Genomic DNA, 25,439 nt, shown 5'->3' with positions numbered 1-25,439 from the left:
AACGTATATCTCTCTTTTTTAATTACCTAGCGTCCAAGTGACTCTGTATCTAGCTGCGGCTTATGCAACACCGCTTAGCATGGCCCTACTATAGCTTCAACTTTAGTTTTATAGCCTTTGCCTACTCGTGAGTGGATTTAGTCTTTATGTTCATGGTTACTATAGTTTATTGTAATTCATGAGTGAAAATTTTAAACAGAAAACATTCGCTACCTCTCTAGAGCAGTGACTCTTAACCGGTGCTCCTCGAAATCTGGATTATTGGATGAATTTTGGATTTTTGATCACCCAACTCTCTCCACAAGGGCACTGAACATTTTATTACAGTTTTCAACTTCATATTTGCGTGAGCTAGGTTACTCGACATTAACCGATATTAATACGAAGAAACGCGAAAAGCTTAGCAAATTGGATGAAGAAATGAGAGTAACCATGTCAAATATTAGACCTAATATAGCTGAAATTTGTAAAAGCCGACAAGCTCAGGTGTCACATTAAATAATTTCACCGCAAAAATTTTAATTGCAGTATTTATATTGTTAAGTATTTTTGTCTGTCCGCCTCCGTAGTGTAATGGTCAGCACGGTCGGCTACCGTTCTGGAGGTCCTGGGTTCGATTCCCAAGGGGGGTAAAATAAATACAAGTGATTTTTTCACTGTCATATTTATTCAATATTACCCTGGACTGGTACCTGAAGCGGAGAGCTGATCACCTTTCCTTCATGTGTAAAACGATCAAGATAACACTGCATTTACATGACGCAGTGCCCTATGCACCATTGGGGTGCGGATAAGGGTTTTATTATTATTATTATTATTTTAATTAATGTCAATTTTAACTTGCTGTAATAAAATAATCAGATTTATTTTTAATAAAAGTTATCCATGGATGTCTTATAAAATCATTTCCACCATCATCTTTTCCCCAATTCATTCACAGTGAGCGCCCTTGAGGAAGTATTCTACAAAAACGGCGCTATTTAAACTATCCAAATTTATTATTTATTTATTATTTTTACACTAGTTGTTGTAACTAAGTAGCGGGCGGCGGGGTTGGGTGCGTCGGGTGAAGCGGAGGTTGGAACGGCGGGTCGCGCTTTTACAGTATCAGAAAAAACAAAGGCAAGGGAGGGGGGAGCCGTATTGGGCCGAGAAAACATATGCAAGGCTTAGATCATACGTAAGTGGTGACATGAGCGGTGGTTTAGGAGCATTTCCTCGCAGATTCCAGATTCAGTTGGATTTTTGATTAACCGCAGTCAGGTTGTGAGGTGTGGTGTATCTTCACCATAATAATAATTATTAATAAATAATTAAAATTAAACTCTCCTGAATAGTAATCGTGTTTATTCTTTTTACTTTTTAAGTGTCCCTTAATTAATTTTGGTTTGAATCTTTCAGTGATTTTTTATTTGTCAAATATGTCGAGCCCAAACAGCAAAACTGAGGTGAGTTTATTTATTTTATGCTCGCGATTTAAAAAAAATGTTTTCATTATTTTCAATAAAGGTTTCCCTTTGAAAGGTATGCAGTTATTGAACGTAAATGTAAATATTACTAACAACATAAATGAAGAGTCAGAAAATTGATAATGAAAAATAACACTGCATATTTGAAATCTTTCATATTTATAACATTTATAGAAGCCTTTAAAAGTTTTCATGACTTATCTGTGAAAAAGTATGTTAACATTTGAACAGAATTTCAAATTTTCCTTAAGCATCACACGTGGTTTTTCGTCGTTCTCGACGGATTGTTCGTAAAAAAAATATTCAATGTCCCTGTTACTTCTGCGGAGAAACTTACTATATGGGATTTAATTTAATGTTCAATTCAACGCAATTAAACTTTACCTGTTCCCGGATTCATCACTATTTTCCGAAGTGATTTCATTTATTTTTAGCGACGCTAATATCGGTGCTTATGAAATTCGACTTAGTTTGTGTAAGCATACTTTTTTGAATATTTTAGACCATTGTTTACCATGTTTACGAAATGTGACGAACTGAATTTAAATTTTTTGATCGTATAAGTCGACCGAACGATCCCTACTTAACATTGAATGTAGTCCAGTCGCTAAATTTAATATTATTGAAACTTGTACATATATATGCTATGCTGGTCAATTTTTTTACATGCTCAAAGATTTTGAAGTATGGCTGATAGTAAAAAAAATGTCAGTGAGTTTTTCACTCTAATATTTATTCAATATTACCCTGGATTGGTACCAAAAGCGGAGAACTAATTTTCCTTCAATGTATTAACCACCTTTCCTTCATGTATTAACGATTAAGATAAAACTGCGTTCATGTCATAGTATTGCTAAAAAAATGAGAAGAAAGATACTGAAAGGGGTTCTATTACTTCCCTATTGAGCTCTTATATGTCATTATTACAAAATACATTTTCTTTGCGCGACGCCGTTTATTTTGTAATTCGCGTGGATTCTGTGGATATTCTAAAAATATCTTTAAAGTATCTTCTAAAAAATAGTCATTAAAATCAAGTCATAAAATTGTGAATTTTCTGCCATTGTAGACCAATTTGAACAGTTCTTCCATATACAAATGACAATATATTTGTGCATAGAAAACTAATGTATTTATTTTCAAGATATGTATTGCTCAAGTCATGTCTGCGTTTATTTATTTATTTCTCCACTTTTATTGATGATAAATAAATGAATAAATACAAACATTACAATAATGCGTATTTCGGATTTTCCGCCATTTTAGAACCGAATCCTTTCATTTGGTACGAACAAAATGTCAAATTATTTATGTATATTAATAGTTTTGCATAATTTATACAGCGTTATTTTTGTAAAATACTTCCTCTAGGGCGCTTCGCTGTGATTAAATTAGGGATAAAGAAATTAGAGCTAACAAATGATTATTTAGTTTCTTGCGATCGTATCGCAAGATATATACGCAGCTAATTCGTCTGGAATGCACAGCTCTTTCAGATACTTTGGAGCCATGGTTATCATTCATGCGTTTCGTTCATCCATGCGAAATCAGCTGACATATATCCTTTTTAAACGTACCAGAAAATGGTTTTAATGAAATGTAATATTATTAAAAGAATTATAATAAAGTGTGTACATGGGTACATTGTGTTGTACGAGTACGTGCTCACTTAATGCCCTAACTGAGTGAATTTGCGTTGTATATTTGAATCATACGAAGTGGTGACATGAGCGGTGGTTTAAGAGCATATCCTTGCAGATTCCAGATTCAGTTTGATTTTTGATTAGCCGCAGTCAGGTCGTGAGGTGTGGTGTATCTACATATATGATACCATAATAATAATAATTCCAATGAAACTCTAATTGGAAAAAAAGAGCAGAGGAAGACAGAGAAAACATGGCACGGTCAGGTATGCCAAATACTTGAAAGTGGTCAGGTTAGGAGTTGTTATAATCGGCGGATATGTGTGAGGAGTGCAAAGGCAGAGTGGTGTGGCGTTCTATTCTCTCTGCCCACCCCTGCGGGGAAGCGGCGTGATGGTTAGTTAGTTAGTTAGTTATTAAACTCTCCTGACTGGTAATGGCGTTTATTCTTTTTACTAATTTAGTGTGCCTAAATTAATTTTGGTTTGAAGATTTCAGTGATTTGTAAAAAAAATTGTTAAAAAATATTCATTTCTTCTTTTATCTTTGTAGTAATCACAAATATGTAAGTTGTACGAGTATATGCTCACTTAATGCCTTAACTAAGGTTTTTTGCGCTGTATTAGAGTTGACCGAACAAATATTATACATGTAGAGGCATTTCTTATTGAACAGATTGCTCACTCCTTTCAAGAACGTCATAAATCTAAAAACTTGATTTTTCAGGAGAACGTTTTTAAAGTTTATAAATATAATACAATGTATTAAAAATAAATATCAAGCCACTTACTGAACTTTTTACTGTGCAACAGATCTTTTTAAGTAAAACCTGAAGGTATTTTCTCCATTTGAAAAATATTTAGTTTATTTTAAAAAATACTTAAACAACACATTTTCTTCAAAATGCAAAAACAACACTTTCTGCCCTGTAGCGGGTAAATATTAAGTTAAAAATATGCCTCTTTTGCTGGGATATAGTACATTTTCTGAGCATTCTGAAAACACGCACAACTGAAAATTCACGATTTTTGATTTATGACGTTCTTGAAAGGAGTGAGCGATACATGGTATGTATCCATTAAGGCCTAAGGTAAGGTCGTTATTTCACGCAACACGTCGCGAGCTTTGCGCTAAACCAGCGAAGTGGTGGTTTCAGTGTTGGCATTCTGAAAGAAACGCCAATACCCGCCTGTTTTGATGGATTTAGCTGATTATTTCCTTTGGTTTTATTACGTCTGTATGCAGTTTTGCCAAAGTTGTGCGGAACAGCGAGAAACAATAAAATGTATTGCGTCTACTGCTCGCGAGAGTTGGATACACGGATCCGTGTGATAGGTATAAATGGGCAAACATACATACGACAAAAATGATTTTAATTGGTAATAAAGACACATTTTACTACTGGAAACAAGAAAAAAAATCTGGCATTTTTTAAAGAAATCTATTTTTTTTTAAGGGCATTGAACGTGTTAATAATGTATTTTGTGTATTAAAAGCATTGATAACTTTGTGGTATGGTAATAAAACACTCTCCTTATCATTCATCGTTCACTTTGAGTAATATCACTTTAGTAAACACTAATTCATGACTACCGGTTTCGGAATAATCATTCCATCGTCAGGTCATTAAAATAAAATTATTACGGTCTGACATTTGTACAAAAATAAAATTTTGAAAGAAAGAAAGAAGACAAATGAATTACAATGGGAATATTTTTAAAAGTAGACTTGAAGTTAAATTTAGATGGTTATTTATTATAAGTAATTAAAGTAAGTCTTTCTTAATTGATTTACTTATTTCTAGTTTTTCTAGATTATCTAAACAAAGACCAGTTTTGTTAACATGTAAAATTTCTATACCCGTTGATTTATTCAAATTATGGTTTTTAGATATAAGGTGATTAGCAAATACAGAAAAAAAAATTATTAAGGCACCTTTGATGTTCTTTAATAGTGATTATGAATTAACGCGATGTTTTCCTGTGTAAAAGGCTGGACAATCGGAACAATTCATAAACACCAGAATGATCTTTATCTTTAATATTACACAAAGTGAACGATGAGTGATAAGGAGAGTGTTATATTACCATACCACAAAGTTAAAAATGCTTTAATATACAAAATGTAATTTATTTACTATTATATAATAAATCGCATCATAAAATTGTGACAGAATATTGCAATGGTGTTGTATTTATTTTTATCGTGTTAATTTTTTTGTCCGCCTCTGTGGTGTTAGTCCGCCTCTGTGGTGTAATGGTCAACGTGTTTAGCTACCGTGCTGGAGGTCCCGGGTTCGATTCCCAGGGGGGGTGAAAATAAATATTACTGATTTTACACTGTAATATTTATTTAATATTACTCTGGACTGGTTCCTGAAGCGCAAGAGTTATCACCTTGCCTTCATGTAAGTAATGATCAAGATAACACTGCGTCAATTCGATGCAGTGCCCTATGCACCATTGGGTGCGGATAAGGGTTATAAGTAAGTAAAGTAATTTTTTTGTCGGTACCAGATGCATAATATAAGTACACAATTCATAAATAAACTTCAGATAGTTGAACAAACAAAACGATTAAGTATCACGAAGAGTTAGACGACATTTTTCTTTAGTTGTGAATTAACTTCCATTAAAATTATCTTTGAATAATTTTTAGACATAAATAATTAAATTTAATAGCTAGGCTTGTTAATGTTGAGAATACGTTAACATATTTATTATTTTGAGGGAAAATGCTGTTTTGCATTACACGTGGTTATATTTATGATACCGTACCACAATAAATTAATGAGATCAAGTGGATCCACTTGATCTACCGATCGAAAGTCGAAGCACGGAGCATGGATAACATTGTACAAGAAGGTAGATATGAGGGACTTGAAACGTTTGGGGTTGTAACCAAATAGGATCTCCCTTCACTAGGTTCGCCATTCATCCCGATGCGTCGAAAATTATAATGATTTAAACAAACATATTTACTCTCAATATTATTAATATTTAAAGCATTTACTTTGTGGTTAGTGATTTTTACTTATTTATTTTTTTACAAAAATGTTAATAAAATTAGCATATAACCACTCACCGAGATTTTTACGTCTGCCGGTTTTGAGACGTACCCGTCTCTTTGTCAGGACAATCACTAACACAGCATGCAAACAATACTACCCTTCACCACCATAGCACCATTTACACACTCAAAACTACACAAAATGTCTAACACATGCGATTTTTGGTCGACCCGAAGACCAACATGCACTGTAGTTTTCAATACAGACATGCGTTACGAGCCGAGCGTTACGTTACATGCACGTTTAACCTCGGCTCGTAACGCATGTCTGTATTGAAAACTAAAGTGCATGTTGGTCTTCGGGTCGACCAAAATGACGAGAATTGCAGTATGCGTTCCCATGACCATAAATCGGTACAGCAATCATAAAAATGATTCTCTACCCTAAAGCAAGAGGGTTTTTAACATACTCTAATTTGGTATTTCGTGAGAGTCGGGTGTAACATAACTTAACAGAGCTGTTTGGAAGCACATGAGTATTGACTGCCGTATTGTTGTTTTTTAAATAAACAAATATATAAATAGTCGATACCGTGTTATTATTTAATACTCGCTTCAGTCCAACCTGCTTCCTGACAAAAAGGGGACTAAAGTGTCCTGTTTAATGTGGACGTCATCGAGTGCACGCGTACGCTGATCACAAAGTGTCTTCGCGCACATAGCGCACGCGACGCGTCCGTCCATAACATCACATATCTCATTCAACATGAAGCCGCAGTAAAGAAAACTTTGACACCCCCACTATAAACTAAATATTTTAATTTTATCACAATATAAATAGTTTAAAATGCAATTAAAAAATATGGAAAAAATGCCTATTTACAAAAATTGGCATCAGTCAAAAGGCCGCACTAGAATAGCCAAAAGGCCGCATGCGGCCTTAAGGCCGCAGGTTCCCCATGCCTGCGCTAAACTATTAAACTTTATGGAATACACCGGCAATTTTTAACACCTAAAATACTTATTTATTGTAACTGCAGACAGTTGGTAGAATTCCATATTGAATTGTTGGGTTAAATTAAACAAGGTTTATTGGATTTGAATTCTATTAAGGTTTCGTCTTATTAGGGCGTTTCGTCTTATTAATGGAGTGTTTGATAATGTCCTAATAAGACGAAACGCGTCACGTATTAACATATGCATAAAAAAATACAGAATTCAAATCCAATAAACCTTGTTTAATTTTGGATATATTACCCAACAACACCTAAAATACGCCAGCTCGCATCTACTTCGCTGAGAGGGTTGCTTGTGCGTAACTGATGACATGAATATTTCTCTAAAGTCTGTAGCTCTATTTTCTGATTTTGTTCCAGTCCCCGGATGGCGTACCGCGCTGGTGGAAGAACTCCAGCCCGGTGTTGACGAGAGATGAAATAGATGAGATTCTGATTGTAGACCTGAAGGCTGACAGCGCTTCCAGGATCCCGCCGCCGAATTACGTTTGTCACATCTGTGGAAGTAGAGATCACTACATAAAACACTGCCAGAAGGTATTGCGCTTAATTTATGTACTTCAAATCACTGTTTAATTCAAATCAAAATTTATGTAGTAGTGATTTTATAGATTCAATGTAATTTGTGGGACGTATCGATTTGTTTTTACTTTTATTTAATTGCAGGTACAATATTGTATAAGTAATCTAATTCATAAAAACTAAACTGTTATATATTTCGACAGTAGGTACCTACTTGTTTCCTCGAAATCCAAAATAGACACATTCAAGGAAGAAATCGATTTTTTTTTCTTTAGATGGGAATTAATTTATTATTTACCTTGCTTATTATGTACTAGGTTTATAGATCATCAAGTGGATTTTTTGTTTCTTCTAACTAATTCAATATGTTTTTATTTGAATCTGTGTTGGGAACAGGAGGGATAATCTTGTGTGGGCCAATCTGGAACTTTTCAGCATTTGCTCATTGCTGGGAGGAAACCACGTAAAACTCCTCAGGAGAAGGCGGACTGTTGACCGTCATCAGCAGACCTTCCGTTCCACTAAAAAAGGCTTCGGCATTTTGTGTCCTAGCTTGGTTTATGTCACCAATGGTCTTGTTTTTCCGGCTATTTTTGTTTGTTTGGTTAAATTAGATTATTAGATTTGGGTTCATACCGAAGTGCATATTATATTATTTGTAGCCCATGTGGGATTGTTTGTAAATGTTTTCAATATATACAAAATTAAATAAAAAGTAATTTTTCTCAATCGCCCAATATAAAAATGTTTTGGATTGTGATGCATTGTTATAATAATGTGCGCCCGTTGGTATTTTTTCGCGCTTCACTTAGAATCTGCCGAGATATGAGCCTATTTTGTTATAGTAGGATGAAGGAAGTATCCGTCCTCTATTTCTGTGTTTTCTTCTCTGGTGTGTTTCACATTATACTATTCTTGTGATTCTTATCTGCACCCACATAGTGCATAGGGCACCTCATCAGTTGGATGATGCTCGATCGATAATACGAAGGTAGTGTGAAGAGTCCTCCACTCCAGATTGTTGGATACAGGACTGGATTATGATCTATGGGATGTTGATGACGTAGGTGAAGGAACTCAGGGTTAAGTACATTATCGCCATAAGGGTTAAGTACATAAGAAAGGAAATGAAGGACGAATAGTAGATGGGTAGGAACTCGGGGGTGCATATTCGTACTCAAACGCTTGTGAAATATGTACACCGCCAGTATGAGTTTCTTGAGGAAAAACACCTTCATCGTTATATTAAGAAAGCCAGTGTTGTGACTGGGCAGGCCTAACAGCAGATGCCAAGCATCAAGGAATGATTCTTACTTGTTTATTAATTCAACTTCTTTACAGAATACATGTAGGTACATTGCGCATTGGCGAGGTTATTTCAAATAATAAATATATATCAGTCAACCGAAACATTTTAAGTCACATAAATGTGTTTTGGTTGATTAAAAGACATTAACTTCGTTCAAAGGCTAGTTTCAGCGGTTGTGTCGGTCTTGACCCCCTCCCCCCCGCACCCACTTCCGCGGCTGAAGTTTATCGAGACTCAAACTATCGCCCAATTTCATATCGTAAATTTGGCAACAAGGCAATTGGATAAAAAAGATGATTTTGGATACGGAAATATTTTCTCGAGGGAGATTTCCCCGTGCTAATTTAAGTTAAGCTTTTTAAAAATTTATTTCTGTTCGGGTTTTTTTTTCTTAGGAAGAAGGAAGGGAGTTTTAATTCTACAAAATAACTGGGTATTTCAGGTTTCAAAATTTTAGTCAGCTGAAGGGCGGGGGAGGGTAATCTCTATTTTCAGATATTCGTGATCTTCTCACTACATGACGACATCGGGAGACGATTCCTTCCCTTATGTTGAGCGAATTAAAACGCTATCAGTGTAGGGATACCATTTTCCTGATGCTTCGAGTAGTAACCCGAAGTCCCGATAACTCAGAAAATGTCCCTATATCCAGCCCATATATCGCTCACCCCTTTCAAGAACGTCATAAATAAAAAATCGACAATTTTCAGTTGTGCATGTTTTCGGAATGCCCAGAAAATGTACTATATCCCAGCAAAAGCGGCATATTTTTAACTTAATATTTACCCTCTATAGGGCAGAAAGTGTTGTTTTTACATTTTGAAGAAAAGGTATTGTGTAATTAATTTTTTTAATATACTTAATATTTTTCAAATGGAAAGAAAACCTTCAGGTTTTACCTAAAAAGATCTGTTACTCAGTAAAAAGTTCAATAAGTGGCTTGATATTTATTTTTAATACATTGTATTATATTTTAAAACTTTAAAAACGTTTTCTTGAAAAAAACAAGTTTTTTTATTTATGACGTTCTTGAAAGTAGCGAGCGATATGGTAAATTTAATTTCGGAATGAATTACGGAAAATTAAATAATAGGAAAACCAACATTGAATTATTTTGGGGTCTTGAATGTCCGAAAACTTGTTTAAAAATTTTAAACTGAAAATGACGTCAAACAAAAAGTTCTCGCTTCCAGTTGGATGTTTCACTCATTCTTTTCAGTTAAAAAGAATAAGCGAAAGCGAGAGCTTTGTGAGAACATTCCGTAATAATTTTGGTTTGCTGATAATTTCGTAATTATTAAAAAAAAATAGTAATAAAACAATATATTTATATATATATATATATATATATATAGATATAAATAAATATATATATATATATATATATATATATATATATATATATATATATATATATATATATATATATATATATATATATATATATATATATATATATATATATATATATATATATATATATATATTTTTTTTTATTATTCTAAAGAATATTTAAATTTCATACTATTTCTGTGAGCTTAAGCGACTCATTATTAGAAATAGGTATCAAATTGTGGTAGAGTGGATTCGAACTGAAAAACTCAAACTAAAGAGTCCGCGACATTTACTACGGGACCACAACTCTATTGTCAACTGCTCTAGTCAAAATAAATCTAAAGGCTAAATCACTTATATATTTATTAAACCCCCCTGGGGATCGAACCCGGGACCTCCAGAACGGTATTATATATATATATATATATATATATATATATATATATATATATATATATATATATATATATATATATATATATATATATATATATATATATATATATATATATATATATATATATATATATATATATATATGTCTTAATAATAAATACATTTTTGCAAATTCGGGCCTCATAACTCCTTCCCGTGAACATTCCAGGTATATACTCAAGAGGATGCATCGACTCCTTACCAAGGCAAGAAGGTTTGTTACGGAGAATACTCTTGCCCTAAATGCAAACGCAAATGGTTCTCTAACAATTCTCTTGCAAACGTCGCACAAAAGTGCGTCAAGTGCCGCATTAAAGTTTATCCGCATAAACAGGTAGGACTTCTTGTTCAGCATTCTGCGACCTATTCTACGACCTGTGTTTATTCCTAAAGTAACTTATTTGTGCACAAAAGTAAAGAACAATTTTACATTTTTATTTCATTAATTGATTCGGCATTCATCTAGTGGTAATATCTATCAAAAACATTTTGAGTGTGTCCAAATACTTGTTCACAAAATCTGGATTATCTCTAGTTACAGGAGTTATTTTCATATTATTTTTTGACATCTCATAAAAGATGAAGAAGAATATGGAAGTCTGGGCATTTACGGGGCTGACGACCGTCATAGGCTGGTTTAAGTGATCACTTTACACACGTGTCACATTCACCAATTCTACCCATTATTGACAACCACACTACTCAAATTCTTAGAAGTTCTATATTTAGAAACCTTGTTCTTGAATCATTGAACTTCACTAGAGACATCTATTGGTGAGATTTAAAGAAGCTTTTTACTAAGCAGAAACTCTTAAATTAGTATGTGAGGTCCGAATCCTGGATTATAATCACACACATCAGAAACGCCAGAAAATACCATTTTCATTTTTATTATTTAAGCTTATAATTTGACCAGATAATTTATTTACAACATTTTGAGTTTGTCCAAATAGAACTTCCAAGAATTTGAGTAGTGTGGTTGTAAATAATGGGTAGAATTGGTGAATGTTACACGTGTGTAAAGTGATCACTCAAACCAGCCTATGACGGTCGTCAGCCCCGTAAATGCCCAGACTTCCATATTCTTCTTCATCTTTGATAAGATGTCAAAAAATAATATGTAATATCTATCCATTTTTAATTTAAGTTTTCCTTACTTTTAACCACTATTTCAATCTATTGTGACCTACGAGCACGCGTGGGGTAGGAGCTATTTATTATTTTTATTTTTTAACAATTTTGTATTTTTTATCAGGGAGAATAGGAGGGATGCTTTAGTCATTGTCATTTTGTTAATTATGGGTATATTATTTAAATGTCTTTCCAATTTCCTTTGTTTCAAAGAGTTGCAGTTTATAACTTTTCGTATTGATAATTTTTAGAATTTATTTAAAGTTATTGTTGTTATATCGCTCACTCCTTTCAACAACGTCACAAATAAAAAAACTTGATTTTTCAGGAGAACGTTTTTATATAATACAATTTATTAAAAATAAATATCAAGCCACTCATGAAACTTTTTACTGTGCAACAGATCTTTTTAGGTAAAACCTGAAGGTTTTTTCTTCATTTAAAAAATATTTAGTATATTTAAAAAAATAATCAAACAATACCTTTTCTTCAAAATGCAAAACAACACTTTCTGCCATTTAACGGGTAAATATTAAGTTAAAAATATGCGTCTTTTGCTGGGATATAGTACATTTTTTGAGCGTTCCGAAAACATGCACAACTGAAAATTGTCGATTTTTGATTTATGACGTTCTTGAAAGGAGTGAGCGATATGTGCGATCGTTATCTATTAAATAGTTATCTAACTCTGTAAAAATATTTTATCTTAAACATTATTCATGTTCCCTGATTCTTGTTTTGAATTTTGAGTCGCACCTTAATTTATAAATATGCATATCTAAAATTTAGACTTACCTTCACATACGATGTTTGAAAAAAAGAAATTAAATTTAAAAAAATACTTTTTATTTAAGTTTAACTAAGTAAATGCTACCATTTCTTAAAATCTATTGTGACACGTGTTTCGATGCATTCTGTATCATTTTCAAACACCGTATGTGAAGCTAAGTCTCAATTTGAAAATTATGCGGAACGCATCGAAATACGCGTAACAATACATTTTAAGAAATAGTGGTATTTACCAAGTAAAACTTAAATTAAAAATGGCTAGATATGAATACAAAGTAACTATCGAATCAAATAACAAAATTTACATATTTAACATGGTGAAGTGAACGGTGAGGGAGGACTTATAATTTCATTTTTTTCTATAGATTTATCGTTAATCTGACGAATTTAATAATATAATAATTTTATTGGTCCTCTCTGATCTATTACATACTATACAGTGCCCCTTTTGGTTTAATTCACTCTGTTATTATCATATATTAATTTATTTTAGAGACCATTAATCGAATCCTCTCGTCGAGGAATATCAAATGCTGGCTTCCGTCAATATATGAACGGAAATCGCGAAAACCGGGTAAGCCTATTTTTATTTTATTTCGCAGCGTAAATTTATGTCGTGTACGAGTAAACAGCATATCGCTCACTCCTTTCAAGAACGTCATAAATCAAAAAACTTGATTTTTCAGGAGAACGTTTTAAAAGTTTGAAAATATAATATAATGTATTAAAAATAGATATCAAGCCACCTATTGAACTTTTTACTATATGCAAAACATCTTTTTACGTAAAACTTGAAGGTTTTTTCTCCATTTGTAAAACATTTATAGTATAAATAAAACAATACCTTTTCTTCAAAATGCAAAAACAACACTTTCTGCCCTGTAGCGGGTAAATATTAAGTTTAAAAAATGCCGCTTTTGCTGGGATATAGAACATTTTCTGGGCATTCCAAAAACATGCACAACTGAAAATGGACGATTTTTTATTTATGACGTTCTTGAAAGGAGTGAACGATATCTGTTCACTAATAACTCTTTCTGCAATGAAGTTAGGTACGTTATTTTATTTGCCCATTATTTTGGTCTCATTTTTCTTGTCTTAATGTCTTATTTTATGTATCAATTAGACTTTTCAATATGTATTAAATTATTACAGAAACCCTCTCACGTTTCCGTTTGGGAAAAAGTCAACCATTCCAATCCAAATATAAATGAAAACCAGTCCCAGGTGAGATTTATTACAAACTAACAATGTTATTAGAATATAAGTGTGTCCGCCTCTGTAGTACAGAGGATAGCCATTCGGCTACCATACTGGAGGTCCCGGGTTCGATTCTCAAGGAGGTCCAAACAAAGTGATCATTCACTCTTACATTTATTTGCTATTAGCCTGTACTGGTACCTGAAGCGCAGGACTAATCCTCTTGCCTTCGAGTAATTAATGATCAATGTAACATTACCTCTATTCCACGTGGTCCCCTACGCACCTTTTGGTACGGATAATTGATTTAATTTGATCTTTATTCCAAGCCTCAAGATAAAGAGTTCAGGTCTTCAAGGTTTATATACTATTTAAAATACAGCGAAATAATAATAAAAAACTGAATATAGCATCACTGCAAGAATAACAAAATAAATAACAATACATACAATAAATGTAAAATTAAGTGAAATTAAAGTATCTAAAAAACACACACACACACATACACACGCACACATATAAGTATATTTAATAATAATAATAAAACCCTTACCGCACCGCAATGGTGCATAGGGCACTGCTTCATATAAACGCAGTGTTATCTCGATCGATTAAACATGAAGGAAGGTGATCAGCCCTCCACTTCAGGTACCAGTCCAGTGTAATATTGAATAAATATAATAGTGAAAAAATCACTTATATATTTATTAAACCCCCCTGGGGATCGAACCCGGGACCTCCAGAACGGTATTTATATATATATATATAAATATATATATATATATATATATATATATATATATATATATACAATATATATATATATATATATATATATATATATATATATATATATATATATATATATATAGTATATATATATATATATATATATATATATATATATATATATATATATATATATATATATATATGTATATATATATATATATATATATATATATATATATATATATATATATATATATATATATATATGTATATATATATATATATATATATATATATATATATATATATATATATATATATATATATATATATATATATATATATATATATATATATATATATATATATATATATATATATATATATATATATATATATATATATATATATATATATATATATATATTTATGTAACATTAATTAATAAGGGTAAAGATTCGAAGACACGTATAAGGGGTTATCATTTCAAACTAGCTTTTTACCATCCGATTGATATTTTTCAACTATCGTTATTCTTATTAGAGTTTACATTCATGTTTACATGAAAATAATATATGTATTACCATAAATATTATACCGTATTATTGCAGCGACCTTCTGAAAACCTAATGAGGGAGAGAAACAACAATATGCCTAATACTATCATCCATGAAATCTATGGAACTCGGGTAAGTTTGATTATCTATTTACCTAAAGGTTTTACAATGATAATTTTGTCTATTAAGATATACAACGTACTAATCACCGTGCATCTTCTTCATACAAGTACCTGCCGGGCATCTATCTCTTTTCACTTGTTCATCCCTCTGGCAGAAGAATTAAGGCCGAGATCTCGAGCTTATCTCAAGCGTTCAAATCAGAATCCGCCCAGCCGCGGTCAGGGCTGCACGTATCACTGAATGTGAATGTGTGATATGTGTAATAGTTTGAATGATCAAGATAACATTGCGTTTATATAATGCAGTACCCTATGCACCAACGGGTACGAATGATTGATTGGGTGCGATTTTTTTTTCAGAGACCTCTCCAACTCCCCTCTTGGGGACAGAGAAATAATATTGCTAAAAGAAATAAGAAGGAAGACACTGAAAGGGGGGTAAGTTATTTTTCAAATCATGTACTTTATCATTTTCAAATAATCTTTTAATATATTCAAACTTGTGTTTTTATTATTCACACAAAGATTTCAATTTTATACTATTTCTGTGAGCCTAAGCGGCTCATTATTAGAAATAGGTAATAAATTGTGGTAGAGTGGGTTCGGACCAGAAAACTCTGACTTGAGAGTCCGTGACACTAACCACGGGACCACAACCCGACCAATATTTTTTCAATTAAAATAAGTATTACATACTTGTAACATTATTTTAGAGTCTCGCTGACAATTGGGGACAAAATGTAAATTTTTCTCAAAATATGAAGAAGGAGGAGATTGACACTGCTGTAAGTTTTTTATTTCAATTTTTTTACAAATCAATGCAATGGTCAGCACTCTTGGCTACCTTACTGGAGGTCCGGGTTCGATTTTAAGGGGGGTCAAATAAATAGATGATATTTTTTTCACTCCAATATTTATTCAATATTATCCTGGACTAGTAGTTGAAGTAAAGGGCTGATCACCTTTCCTTTATGTGTTTATGATCAAGATATCACTGTGTTTATATGGCCCATCGGGTGCGGATGAGGGTTTGAAGATACAATAAAAATAAGTATTACATATATGTAACATTATTTTAGAGTCTCGCTGAAATGGCAACTTGGGGACATAATGCCAGTTTTTGCCAAAATGTGAAGAAAGAAGATATTGAAACTACTGTAAGTTTTTTATTTCAAAATATTTACAAATAAGTGTAATGGTCAGCACCCTTGGCTACCTTACTGGAGGTCCCGGGTTCGATTCCCAGGAGGTCAAATAAATATAAGAGATTTTTTCACCCCAATATTTATTCAATATTATCGTGGACTAGTAGTTGAAGTAAAGGGCTGATCATCTTTCCTTTATGTGTTTATGATCAAGATAACACTGTGTTTATATGGTGCAGTGCCCTATGTACCATCGGGTGCGGATGAGGGTTCGGAGATACAATAAAAATAAGTATTACATATATGTAACATTATTTTAGAGTCTCGCTGAAATGTCAACTTGGGGACATAATGCCAGTTTTTGCCAAAATGTAAAGAAAGAAGATATTGAAACTGCTGTAAGTTTTTTATTTCAAAATATTTACAAATAAGTGTAATGGTCAGCACCCTTGGCTACCTTACTGGAGGTCCCGGGTTCGATTCCCAGGAGGTCAAATAAATAGAAGAGATTTTTTCACCCCAATATTTATTCAATATTATCCTGGACTAGTAGTTGAAGTGAAGGGCTGATCACCTTTCCTTTATGTGTTTATGATCAAGATATCACTGTGTTTATATGGCCCATCGGGTGCGGATGAGGGTTTGAAGATACAATAAAAATAAGTATTACATATATGTAACATTGTTTTAGAGTCTCGCTGAAATGTCAACTTGGGGACTTAATGCCAGTTTTTGCCAAAATGTGAAGAAAGAAGATATTGAAACTGCTGTAAGTTTTTTATTTCAATTTTTTTTTACGAATAAGTGTAATGGTCAGCACCCTTGACTACCTTACTGGAGGTCCCGGGTTCGATTCCCAGGAGGTCAAATAAATAGAAGAGATTTTTTCACCCCAATATTTATTCAATATTATCGTGGACTAGTAGTTGAAGTAAAGGGCTGATCATCTTTCCTTTATGTGTTTATGATCAAGATAACAAACACTGTGTTTATATGGTGCAGCGCCCTATGTACCATCGGGTGCGGATGAGGGTTCGGAGATACAATCAAAATAAGTATTACATATTTATCAAAAATGTAAAAAAAATAAGATAACTACAAAAAAATAAGATGACTCATAGGTAGTGATCAAATGAATATTTTTCTCTAGTTCGAACCTCTATTTTCTGATTTTGATCCAGTCACCTAGTAACGAACCGGACGGGGGGTGTTGACGAAAAGTAGTATAGATGAGATTCAGAAAGTAGACCTGAAGGCTGACACCGCTTTTAGGACTCCACCACCGAATTATATATGTATATATTCATATATATATGGATATATAAATATATATATATATTTATATATTTATATATATATATATTATATATATATATATATATATATATATATATATATATATATATATATATATATATATATATATATATATATATATATATATATATATAATATATATATATATATATATATATATATATATATATATATATATATATATATATATATATATATATATATATATATATATATATATATATATATATATATATATATATATATTAAATAAATTCAATTTAAAATAAACGAAATAAAAAGTTAACATTTTGAGTATGTCCAAATGCTTGTTCACAAATCTGGATCATCTCCACTCAGGAGTTATTTTTAGATTTTTATCAAAAATGTAAAAAAAATAAGATAACTGGTCAAATTAAGCTACATTAAAAATCATGTTTTCTGGCGGTTCTCAGTAAGTGATCACTTAACCAACTTATGATAGATAATAAGCCTTGTAAATACCCAGACTTCCGTATTCTTCTTCATCTATACTAAGATGTCAAAAATAATACATCTCTTTGTTACAGAAGCCCTTTGAATGCTCAAACAGTGGACTAAAAGATATTCATACAAATGAAGGCTCTCCCAATGAAGTAAAGGTTTTATATTTTTTATTATTATTTTAATCTATTAAATATGTAATTCCATAACATCTGTAGCAATATGTACTTATGTGCACAAAGCAGAAAAAACACATACAAAAATTTAGTACAAAATTAATTTTGTAAGCGATAAGTTGGTTTGCAAATAAAAGCCCATCAGCGAAATTTAAACCATTTATATGTGAAAGTGAAGCATGAAGTTGTCAAAAAAAGAATGAAAGTAGATGGAATGCAGTCGAAATCCAATTTCTCAGACGAATGTGCGGCAAAACAATGTATGATAGATGTTGAAATGATGAAATAAGGAAATAATGCAAAGCTGTGAGATAAACATTATCCATCAAATTAAGAAAGGTGTGTTGAAATGGCTTGGACATGTGGAACAAATGTGTGAGTAAGTACAGTAAAACAAACGTATGAGGCGAATGTAGTTAGCAAACAGGAGCAGAGGAAGACCAAACCAAACTTGTCAGATCAAATATTTGAAAGTAGTTACGTTAGGTTAGTCGGAATAATCGGCGGGTATGTATGAGGAGAATCATGAATGTGGAATAGGCGAAGTTGTTGAATAATAGTTTGCAAAGATGGAGTAGTGAGGCATTCTATTCTATTCGCCTACCTCTGCGGTCAGTAGCATGATGGTTAGTTAGTCATAAGTTATTTTGGCACAATATGCTAATTTCTGTCTTGTGATAAGTAATTTTTTTTTACAGATTTTTTTTAGCGAGTTTTGTCGAGAGACTTAAAAAAGCTCCTTATTTGATTCTTCGCATAAAACTTGATACACATATACTTACCTTTTTCCGTAATATTACACACATTCATTTTTTTATAGATTACTCCTGAGTTCGCAACTTGGGGGCAAAAACCATTTCTGCCTTTCAATGTCCAAGGAATACAAAACGAAAAGGTTTATATTTTAATTAAAAAGTTTTTTTTATGATACACAATTTTATTAATTTAAATCCGCCAATTTTTTCATTATTTAATGAATTTTTAAAGTTTTTTGTTTGTATTAAATAAAAAAAACAATCCTGATAGAAAGTTGTATCTCAAATTTTAAAATAAATTTATTAGAAAGAAAAATTATAAACCTAAAATATAAATAAATGTTCTTAATAATATATGTACATACATGCAATGAGATATAATGACATACTCGAACTTATGTATTTTAGAAGTCACAACTAAGAGCTTGGAAAGAAGACTCTTCCATATTGAAGCTTTGGGACCATCCACCGCCTACGAATTCGCAAGAGGTAAGAAAAAAGCATCACGCAATTGAATAAAAATTACATATATAGACAGTGGTAGGATTTAGCCGGTTCGCACCAGTTCGCCAGAACCGGTGCCTACATTTTTTAGAGTTCGCCGAACCGGTCCATAACCCTTTGTTGTCACACAATATTCCGATTGAGATAATGTATCGGAGCACGATTGATTTGATAGGTCTCCTATTAGATACCTGGGACCCAGTTCCATCAGTATAAACATAGTTAAGAAAATGTAACCACACAGCTGATGACACTAGGATTAAAAAATGGAAAATCAAAGCATGTAGACTGTAGACGACAACCAAAAGGCATTTTGGAAGTTTTTAAATAAAACTGAGGGAATTATTATTTTAGTTATTTTAAGTAGATGTAGACATTTACTTTGTTACAGAACTTGTATACAGGGTGTCCCATAATTCTCGTATTCCTTTTAAGGGGTGTTAGGCCAACTTATGACTCACCAAAAAATTAAAATATGACCTCAGTAAAAGTGCCTTAGTTTTCATATATATATATATATATATATATATATATATATATATATATATATATATATATATATATATATATATATATATATATATATATATATATATATATATATATATATATATATATATATATATATATATATATATATATATATATATATATATATATATATATATATATATATATATATATATATATATATATATATATATATATATATATATATATATATATATATATATATATATATATATATATATATATATATATATATATATATATATATATATATATATATATATATATATATATATATATATATATATATATATATATATATATATATATATATATATATATATATATATATATATATATATATATATATATATATATATATATATATATATATATATAACGTGGTAATATTTTCCTTTTGAAAATTAAGTGTAAATAATATGTAAAGTGGGTGTATAATAATAAAATAAACAATGTGTTGCTTTGTAATTAAAGTTTATTCTTAATTTATCTTTATAATAATTTTTATATCTATCTATCTATCTATCTATCTGATTCTGACAGTTAATAATATTATCGGAAGTCTTTTGTTTAATTCTGAGCGACGCATGCGGCATCTGGTGGTAGAACTGTTTTATGTAGGTACTTTTTGTAAGTACTTAATAAAATGTATAGGTAGGTACCTAGTTATTTTATTACATCTCCCCCCTTGGGGATGAAAATTCATAGTAAAATTTTCACTCGTCCTCCGGATCATCTTCTTGTATAAGTTTAGTGATATGATAAAGTTTTTTTTTTTTTTCTTTCTTTCTTTTTTCCTTCTTTTTTTTCTTTCTTGTTTTTTTTCTTTCTTCCTTTTTTTTCCTTTTTTTTTCGTTCTTTTTTTTTTCTTTTTTTTTTGTATTTTTTTTTTTCTTGACCCTTTTAAAGTAGACACAGTTTTTCTCAATCCATTTGTTTTTTTCTTTTGAATTCCTTCATTTTTATTCAGATCTCTTAAAGTATCTTCTAATATAACCAAATGTACAACTTTTAATTGTTCATCTGCATTTTTATTCGATTCTAAAACTGGATTCCGGCTTAGACAATCTACTTCTAAATTCTTCTTTCCTGGAGTATATTTTATTTCATCTTTCGTAGAAGTTTTTTCTACTTTATTTTTATTTTCATTTTTCAAGCACTGTTTCTGTGTTATTTGTATGTCTTCATTTTTATTCTGATCTTTTGAAATATCTTCTAATTTAACCAAATTTACAACTTTTAATTGTTCATCTGCATTTTCATTCGATTTTAATACTGGATTCCTGCTTAGACAATCTACTTCTAAATTCTTCTTTCCTGGAGTATATTTTATTTTATCTTTCGTAGAAGCTTTTTCTACTTTATTTTTATTTTCATTTTTCAAGCACTGTTTCTGTGTTATTTGTATGTCTTCATTTTTATTCTGATCTTTTAAAATATCTTCTAATTTAACCAAATTTACAACTTTTAATTGTTCATTTGCATTTTCCTTCGATTCTAATACTGGATTCCTGCTCATACAATCTGCTTCGAAATTCTTCTTTTCTGGAGTATATTTTATTTTATATTTTGTAGAAATTTTTTCCACATTATTTTTATTTTCATTCTTCAAGCACTGTTTCTGTGTGATTTGTAAATCTTCATTTTTATTATTAATCTTATCATCGTCCTTTGTTTTAAACCAGCATGTTGCTTCAGGGTGATATCGAGTTCCCTTATTTAATTTTTCACAAATCTTACATGGACTTTTATCTTTAATTTTATCACTAGTTCTTAGATTTCCACGTCTTCTTTGATTATCTTCTAATCGTTTTCTTTGATCATCTTCTAATTTTTCTCTCTCACTCCGAACATATTGTAGTAATTGTTTTAATACATCTAATGTTTCATAATCCATTTCCATTTAACAAAATTGTCGTTTTATAACGTGGTAATATTTTCCTTTTGAAAATTAAGTGTAAATAATATGTAAAGTGGGTGTATAATAATAAAATAAACAATGTGTTGCTTTGTAATTAAAGTTTATTCTTAATTTATCTTTATAATAATTTTTATATCTATCTATCTATCTATCTATCTGATTCTGACAGTTAATAATATTATCGGAAGTCTTTTGTTTAATTCTGAGCGACGCATGCGGCATCTGGTGGTAGAACTGTTTTATGTAGGTACTTTTTGTAAGTACTTAATAAAATGTATAGGTAGGTACCTAGTTATTTTATTACATATATATATATATATATATATATATATATATATATATATATATATATATATATATATATATATATATATATATATATATATATATATATGTGTATAAACCATATGTACATTTGTGTTTCAGTCTGAACATAATGATGGCCGCTTTAAGTACGATGAAAATGGAATACCTGTCGATCGTTCAAAACAGGACTCACAAATTCAAGGACCTCAAACAACACGCCTCGAAAGGGCAATAATGGTAATTTTATAAAACTTAATTTTTTCTTCAAATGGCGGAAAACATTCATGATTTTTATTATAAAACATAACAAACTCGTTCAAAACATATCTTCATACATTTTTAATGTCTAATTGTTGAAATAATTTGTAACGGTATGCATTACGTTTTGTCTTATTTATTTTCCCTTATGCGATTTTTTATTAATTACAATAAATATCATTTAAAATTCATGGGGATACAAAATACTCTATGGCATACAGCATACTTGCCATAGTTTGTACCAAAAACATAAAATAGATTAATGTTATGCTGTAATTTTACAGTGAAAAACTATTAATAAAATCATTTGTCCACCTTTTACAACTTTTTAGCATCCATATACATGTATGCCTCCGGGTTTGATTTTCGGGGATTTAAAATAAATATCAGTGATATATAAATATATGTATATATATATATATATATATATATATAAATATATATATATATATATATATATATATATATATATATATATATATATATATATATATATATATATATATATATATATATATATATATATGTTTTTATATATATATATATATATATATATATATATATATATATATATATATATATATATATATATATATATACATATATATATATATATATATATATATATATATATTTATATATATATATATATATATATATATATATATATATATATACATATATATATATATATATATATATATATATATATATATATATATATATATATATATATATATATATATATATATATATATATATATATATATATATATATATATATATATATATATATATATATATATATATATATATATATAAATGTACGTGACTTCCTGCGACATAACCTCTCTTTTGTCAGTTTCCTTGGTGGTCCAGGTGAATATACGATTTTTGGACTTAGTTAGCCAATTGCACAATTTAATAAATTTTTTAATATATTATTTTGAATTTTAAATTCTTTTGCATTTCGAAACACATCATAAAAAAAATTAATACAATAAAAGATCCAACAGGGGCATGGCATATGTGTGGGTATACATAATATTTAAGATTATAATAAAGGGAACTGGCAAGAATACAATATATATTTTCATAAATTAAATTAGATGAAAATTGCTAATTAAAACTAAAAATATTTGATTTTAACAGAAAACAAAAAATCAAAAAGATCAAAATGAAAAAAGTTAGCAAATATGAGTTATTATTATTATTATTTCGAAAAACTATAGAAACAACAACGATCTAGGCAACAACTAACTTACCCTGTTTCAGAAAGATAGCAATCCATATGTTTAAAAATAAAATAAAATATTTTAATAAATCTATAAACAAATATAATAAAATAATGCATGGTTCCGGCACATAAAGCGCAAAGAGTTACATATTTTGTTTTTAAAAAAATACGCATTTATTTCAGCGCCCTTCATGCTCGAAAAATAATTCAGATGGAGATTTTCGTGATACGGAGAATCAATGCGAGGATGGCCCGTGGAAATCTACAGGAGAAAAAAATAACTTCATCTAAAAGGAATACCAAACACTGAAAATACTTTTTTACATTGTTTCGTTTGTTATAAATATACTCAGTTTCTGTTTACTTAATTAAAAGAAATTTTGTACGCATAATACAATTATGTGTGTTACCTACTACATATTGTATAAAATAACATTAAGTAACAATAGATTTTATCATACTTTACGATTTTTTATTAAATCTGTTTTATATGTTTTTTTTTAATATAAAGTCACATTTCTATTTAGTCATAACAGTTTTTTTTCTTGGTAAAGTATAATTTTGTGAACACGAGGACCTGTGATTAAAAACTACATTACCGTATAAAACTTTTAAAAATTTGAGCAATGTATTCGTATTTATCAATCTTAGGAAACCAAATCGAAAAACGCTTGATTGAGACGAAAAACATCAATATTGCGGTGATGAATGAAAAAATGATCATTCAAATCCATGCGTCTGCCACGCGCCACCCTGTATATTATAATACTATTTTTTTTGGTATTCATTCGTTGACAACACGTCATCACTTTCTGTTAAAAAAAGTAAGGCTCCTTTACTTGAAGATATATGACCCTGTAGTCAGGAGAAATCATGGATAAAAAAGGCCCGGCAGTTAGATTTGCATACATCTGGGAAACCCTTAATAGCTCATAGAAACGCGTTTATTAAATGTTTTGCGAATGCATATGGAAGGCCATCAAGTTTATCTACAGTTCCCGGTGTCAGCGAAATTTTCTCTGTGTGTTTATCAACCACATAATAAATATTATAGATTAGATTAATAATATGAAATAATCATTATTACTTTATTGCTTTTAAGACTTTTTTGTATGATCGCTAAATGCTTCAATGATGCAAATGCTTAATTTTTATTATTACATAGTTAGCTAACAAGCGCAATAGCGTTCCTACCTGAAGATGATCTTAATCCTTACAAAAATCCAATACAGCGTTTTAGAATCCCCATTTTTAATGTGCTTTTATTGCTTGACATTTATCGATATATTTTAACTGTACGCCTTTGTTATACTCATATATTTTTAATGTACGCTTTTATTTTACTTGAAGATTTTTTTACTAGAAATTTCTTTAGCACCGACAAGACACACAAGGTGGCTTGGTGGGTCTCTGCAAAAAATCGGAATATGTAATAATTGTGATTTAAATGAATGTATAAAAAAAACAAGGAACTTTCTAGTAAAAAAAACTTGTACTAAATCATTTATTAATTGTATTTTTACTATTAATTGTATTTTTATATTTTTACTATCCAAAA

General features: G+C 30.2%; 1 protein-coding gene and 1 long non-coding RNA gene across 10 annotated transcripts in view; one reads left to right on the top strand and one right to left on the bottom strand.

Moving 5' to 3' along the window:
• LOC148304182 (uncharacterized) overlaps positions 1-7,577 on the bottom strand; it is a 19,980-nt gene extending 12,403 nt beyond the window's left edge. The window contains exon 1 of the long non-coding RNA XR_015838362.1: positions 7,514-7,577. This is a non-coding gene — a long non-coding RNA (uncharacterized LOC148304182). The remainder of the gene's footprint in view (positions 1-7,513) is intronic.
• LOC148304181 (uncharacterized) lies at positions 1,172-25,439 on the top strand. 9 transcript variants are annotated; one of them, XM_088268639.1, is made up of 17 exons: positions 1,202-1,271; positions 1,402-1,448; positions 7,498-7,674; positions 10,908-11,072; positions 13,152-13,232; positions 13,814-13,885; positions 15,202-15,279; positions 15,630-15,707; positions 15,983-16,054; positions 16,349-16,426; positions 16,735-16,812; positions 17,106-17,183; positions 18,280-18,351; positions 19,190-19,264; positions 19,533-19,613; positions 22,507-22,623; positions 24,065-25,439. In XM_088268639.1, exons 2-17 carry the CDS (start codon positions 1,422-1,424, stop codon positions 24,170-24,172), a joined length of 1,437 nt encoding a protein of 478 aa, XP_088124765.1. In that variant the 5' UTR covers positions 1,202-1,271; positions 1,402-1,421; the 3' UTR covers positions 24,173-25,439. The 9 variants fall into 9 exon arrangements, with proteins under 9 accessions (XP_088124768.1, XP_088124766.1, XP_088124767.1 ...); XM_088268642.1 differs by having other exon boundaries at positions 1,172-1,448; positions 18,283-18,345; XM_088268640.1 differs by having other exon boundaries at positions 1,172-1,448; positions 18,283-18,351.

Source organism: Brachycentrus maculatus, unplaced genomic scaffold, assembly GCF_059751285.1.
Source record: "Brachycentrus maculatus isolate JH-2025_06_01 unplaced genomic scaffold, ASM5975128v1 h1tg000326l, whole genome shotgun sequence".
Lineage (NCBI taxonomy): Eukaryota > Metazoa > Arthropoda > Insecta > Trichoptera > Brachycentridae > Brachycentrus > Brachycentrus maculatus.
This window is presented reverse-complemented; position numbering and strand designations above follow the sequence as displayed.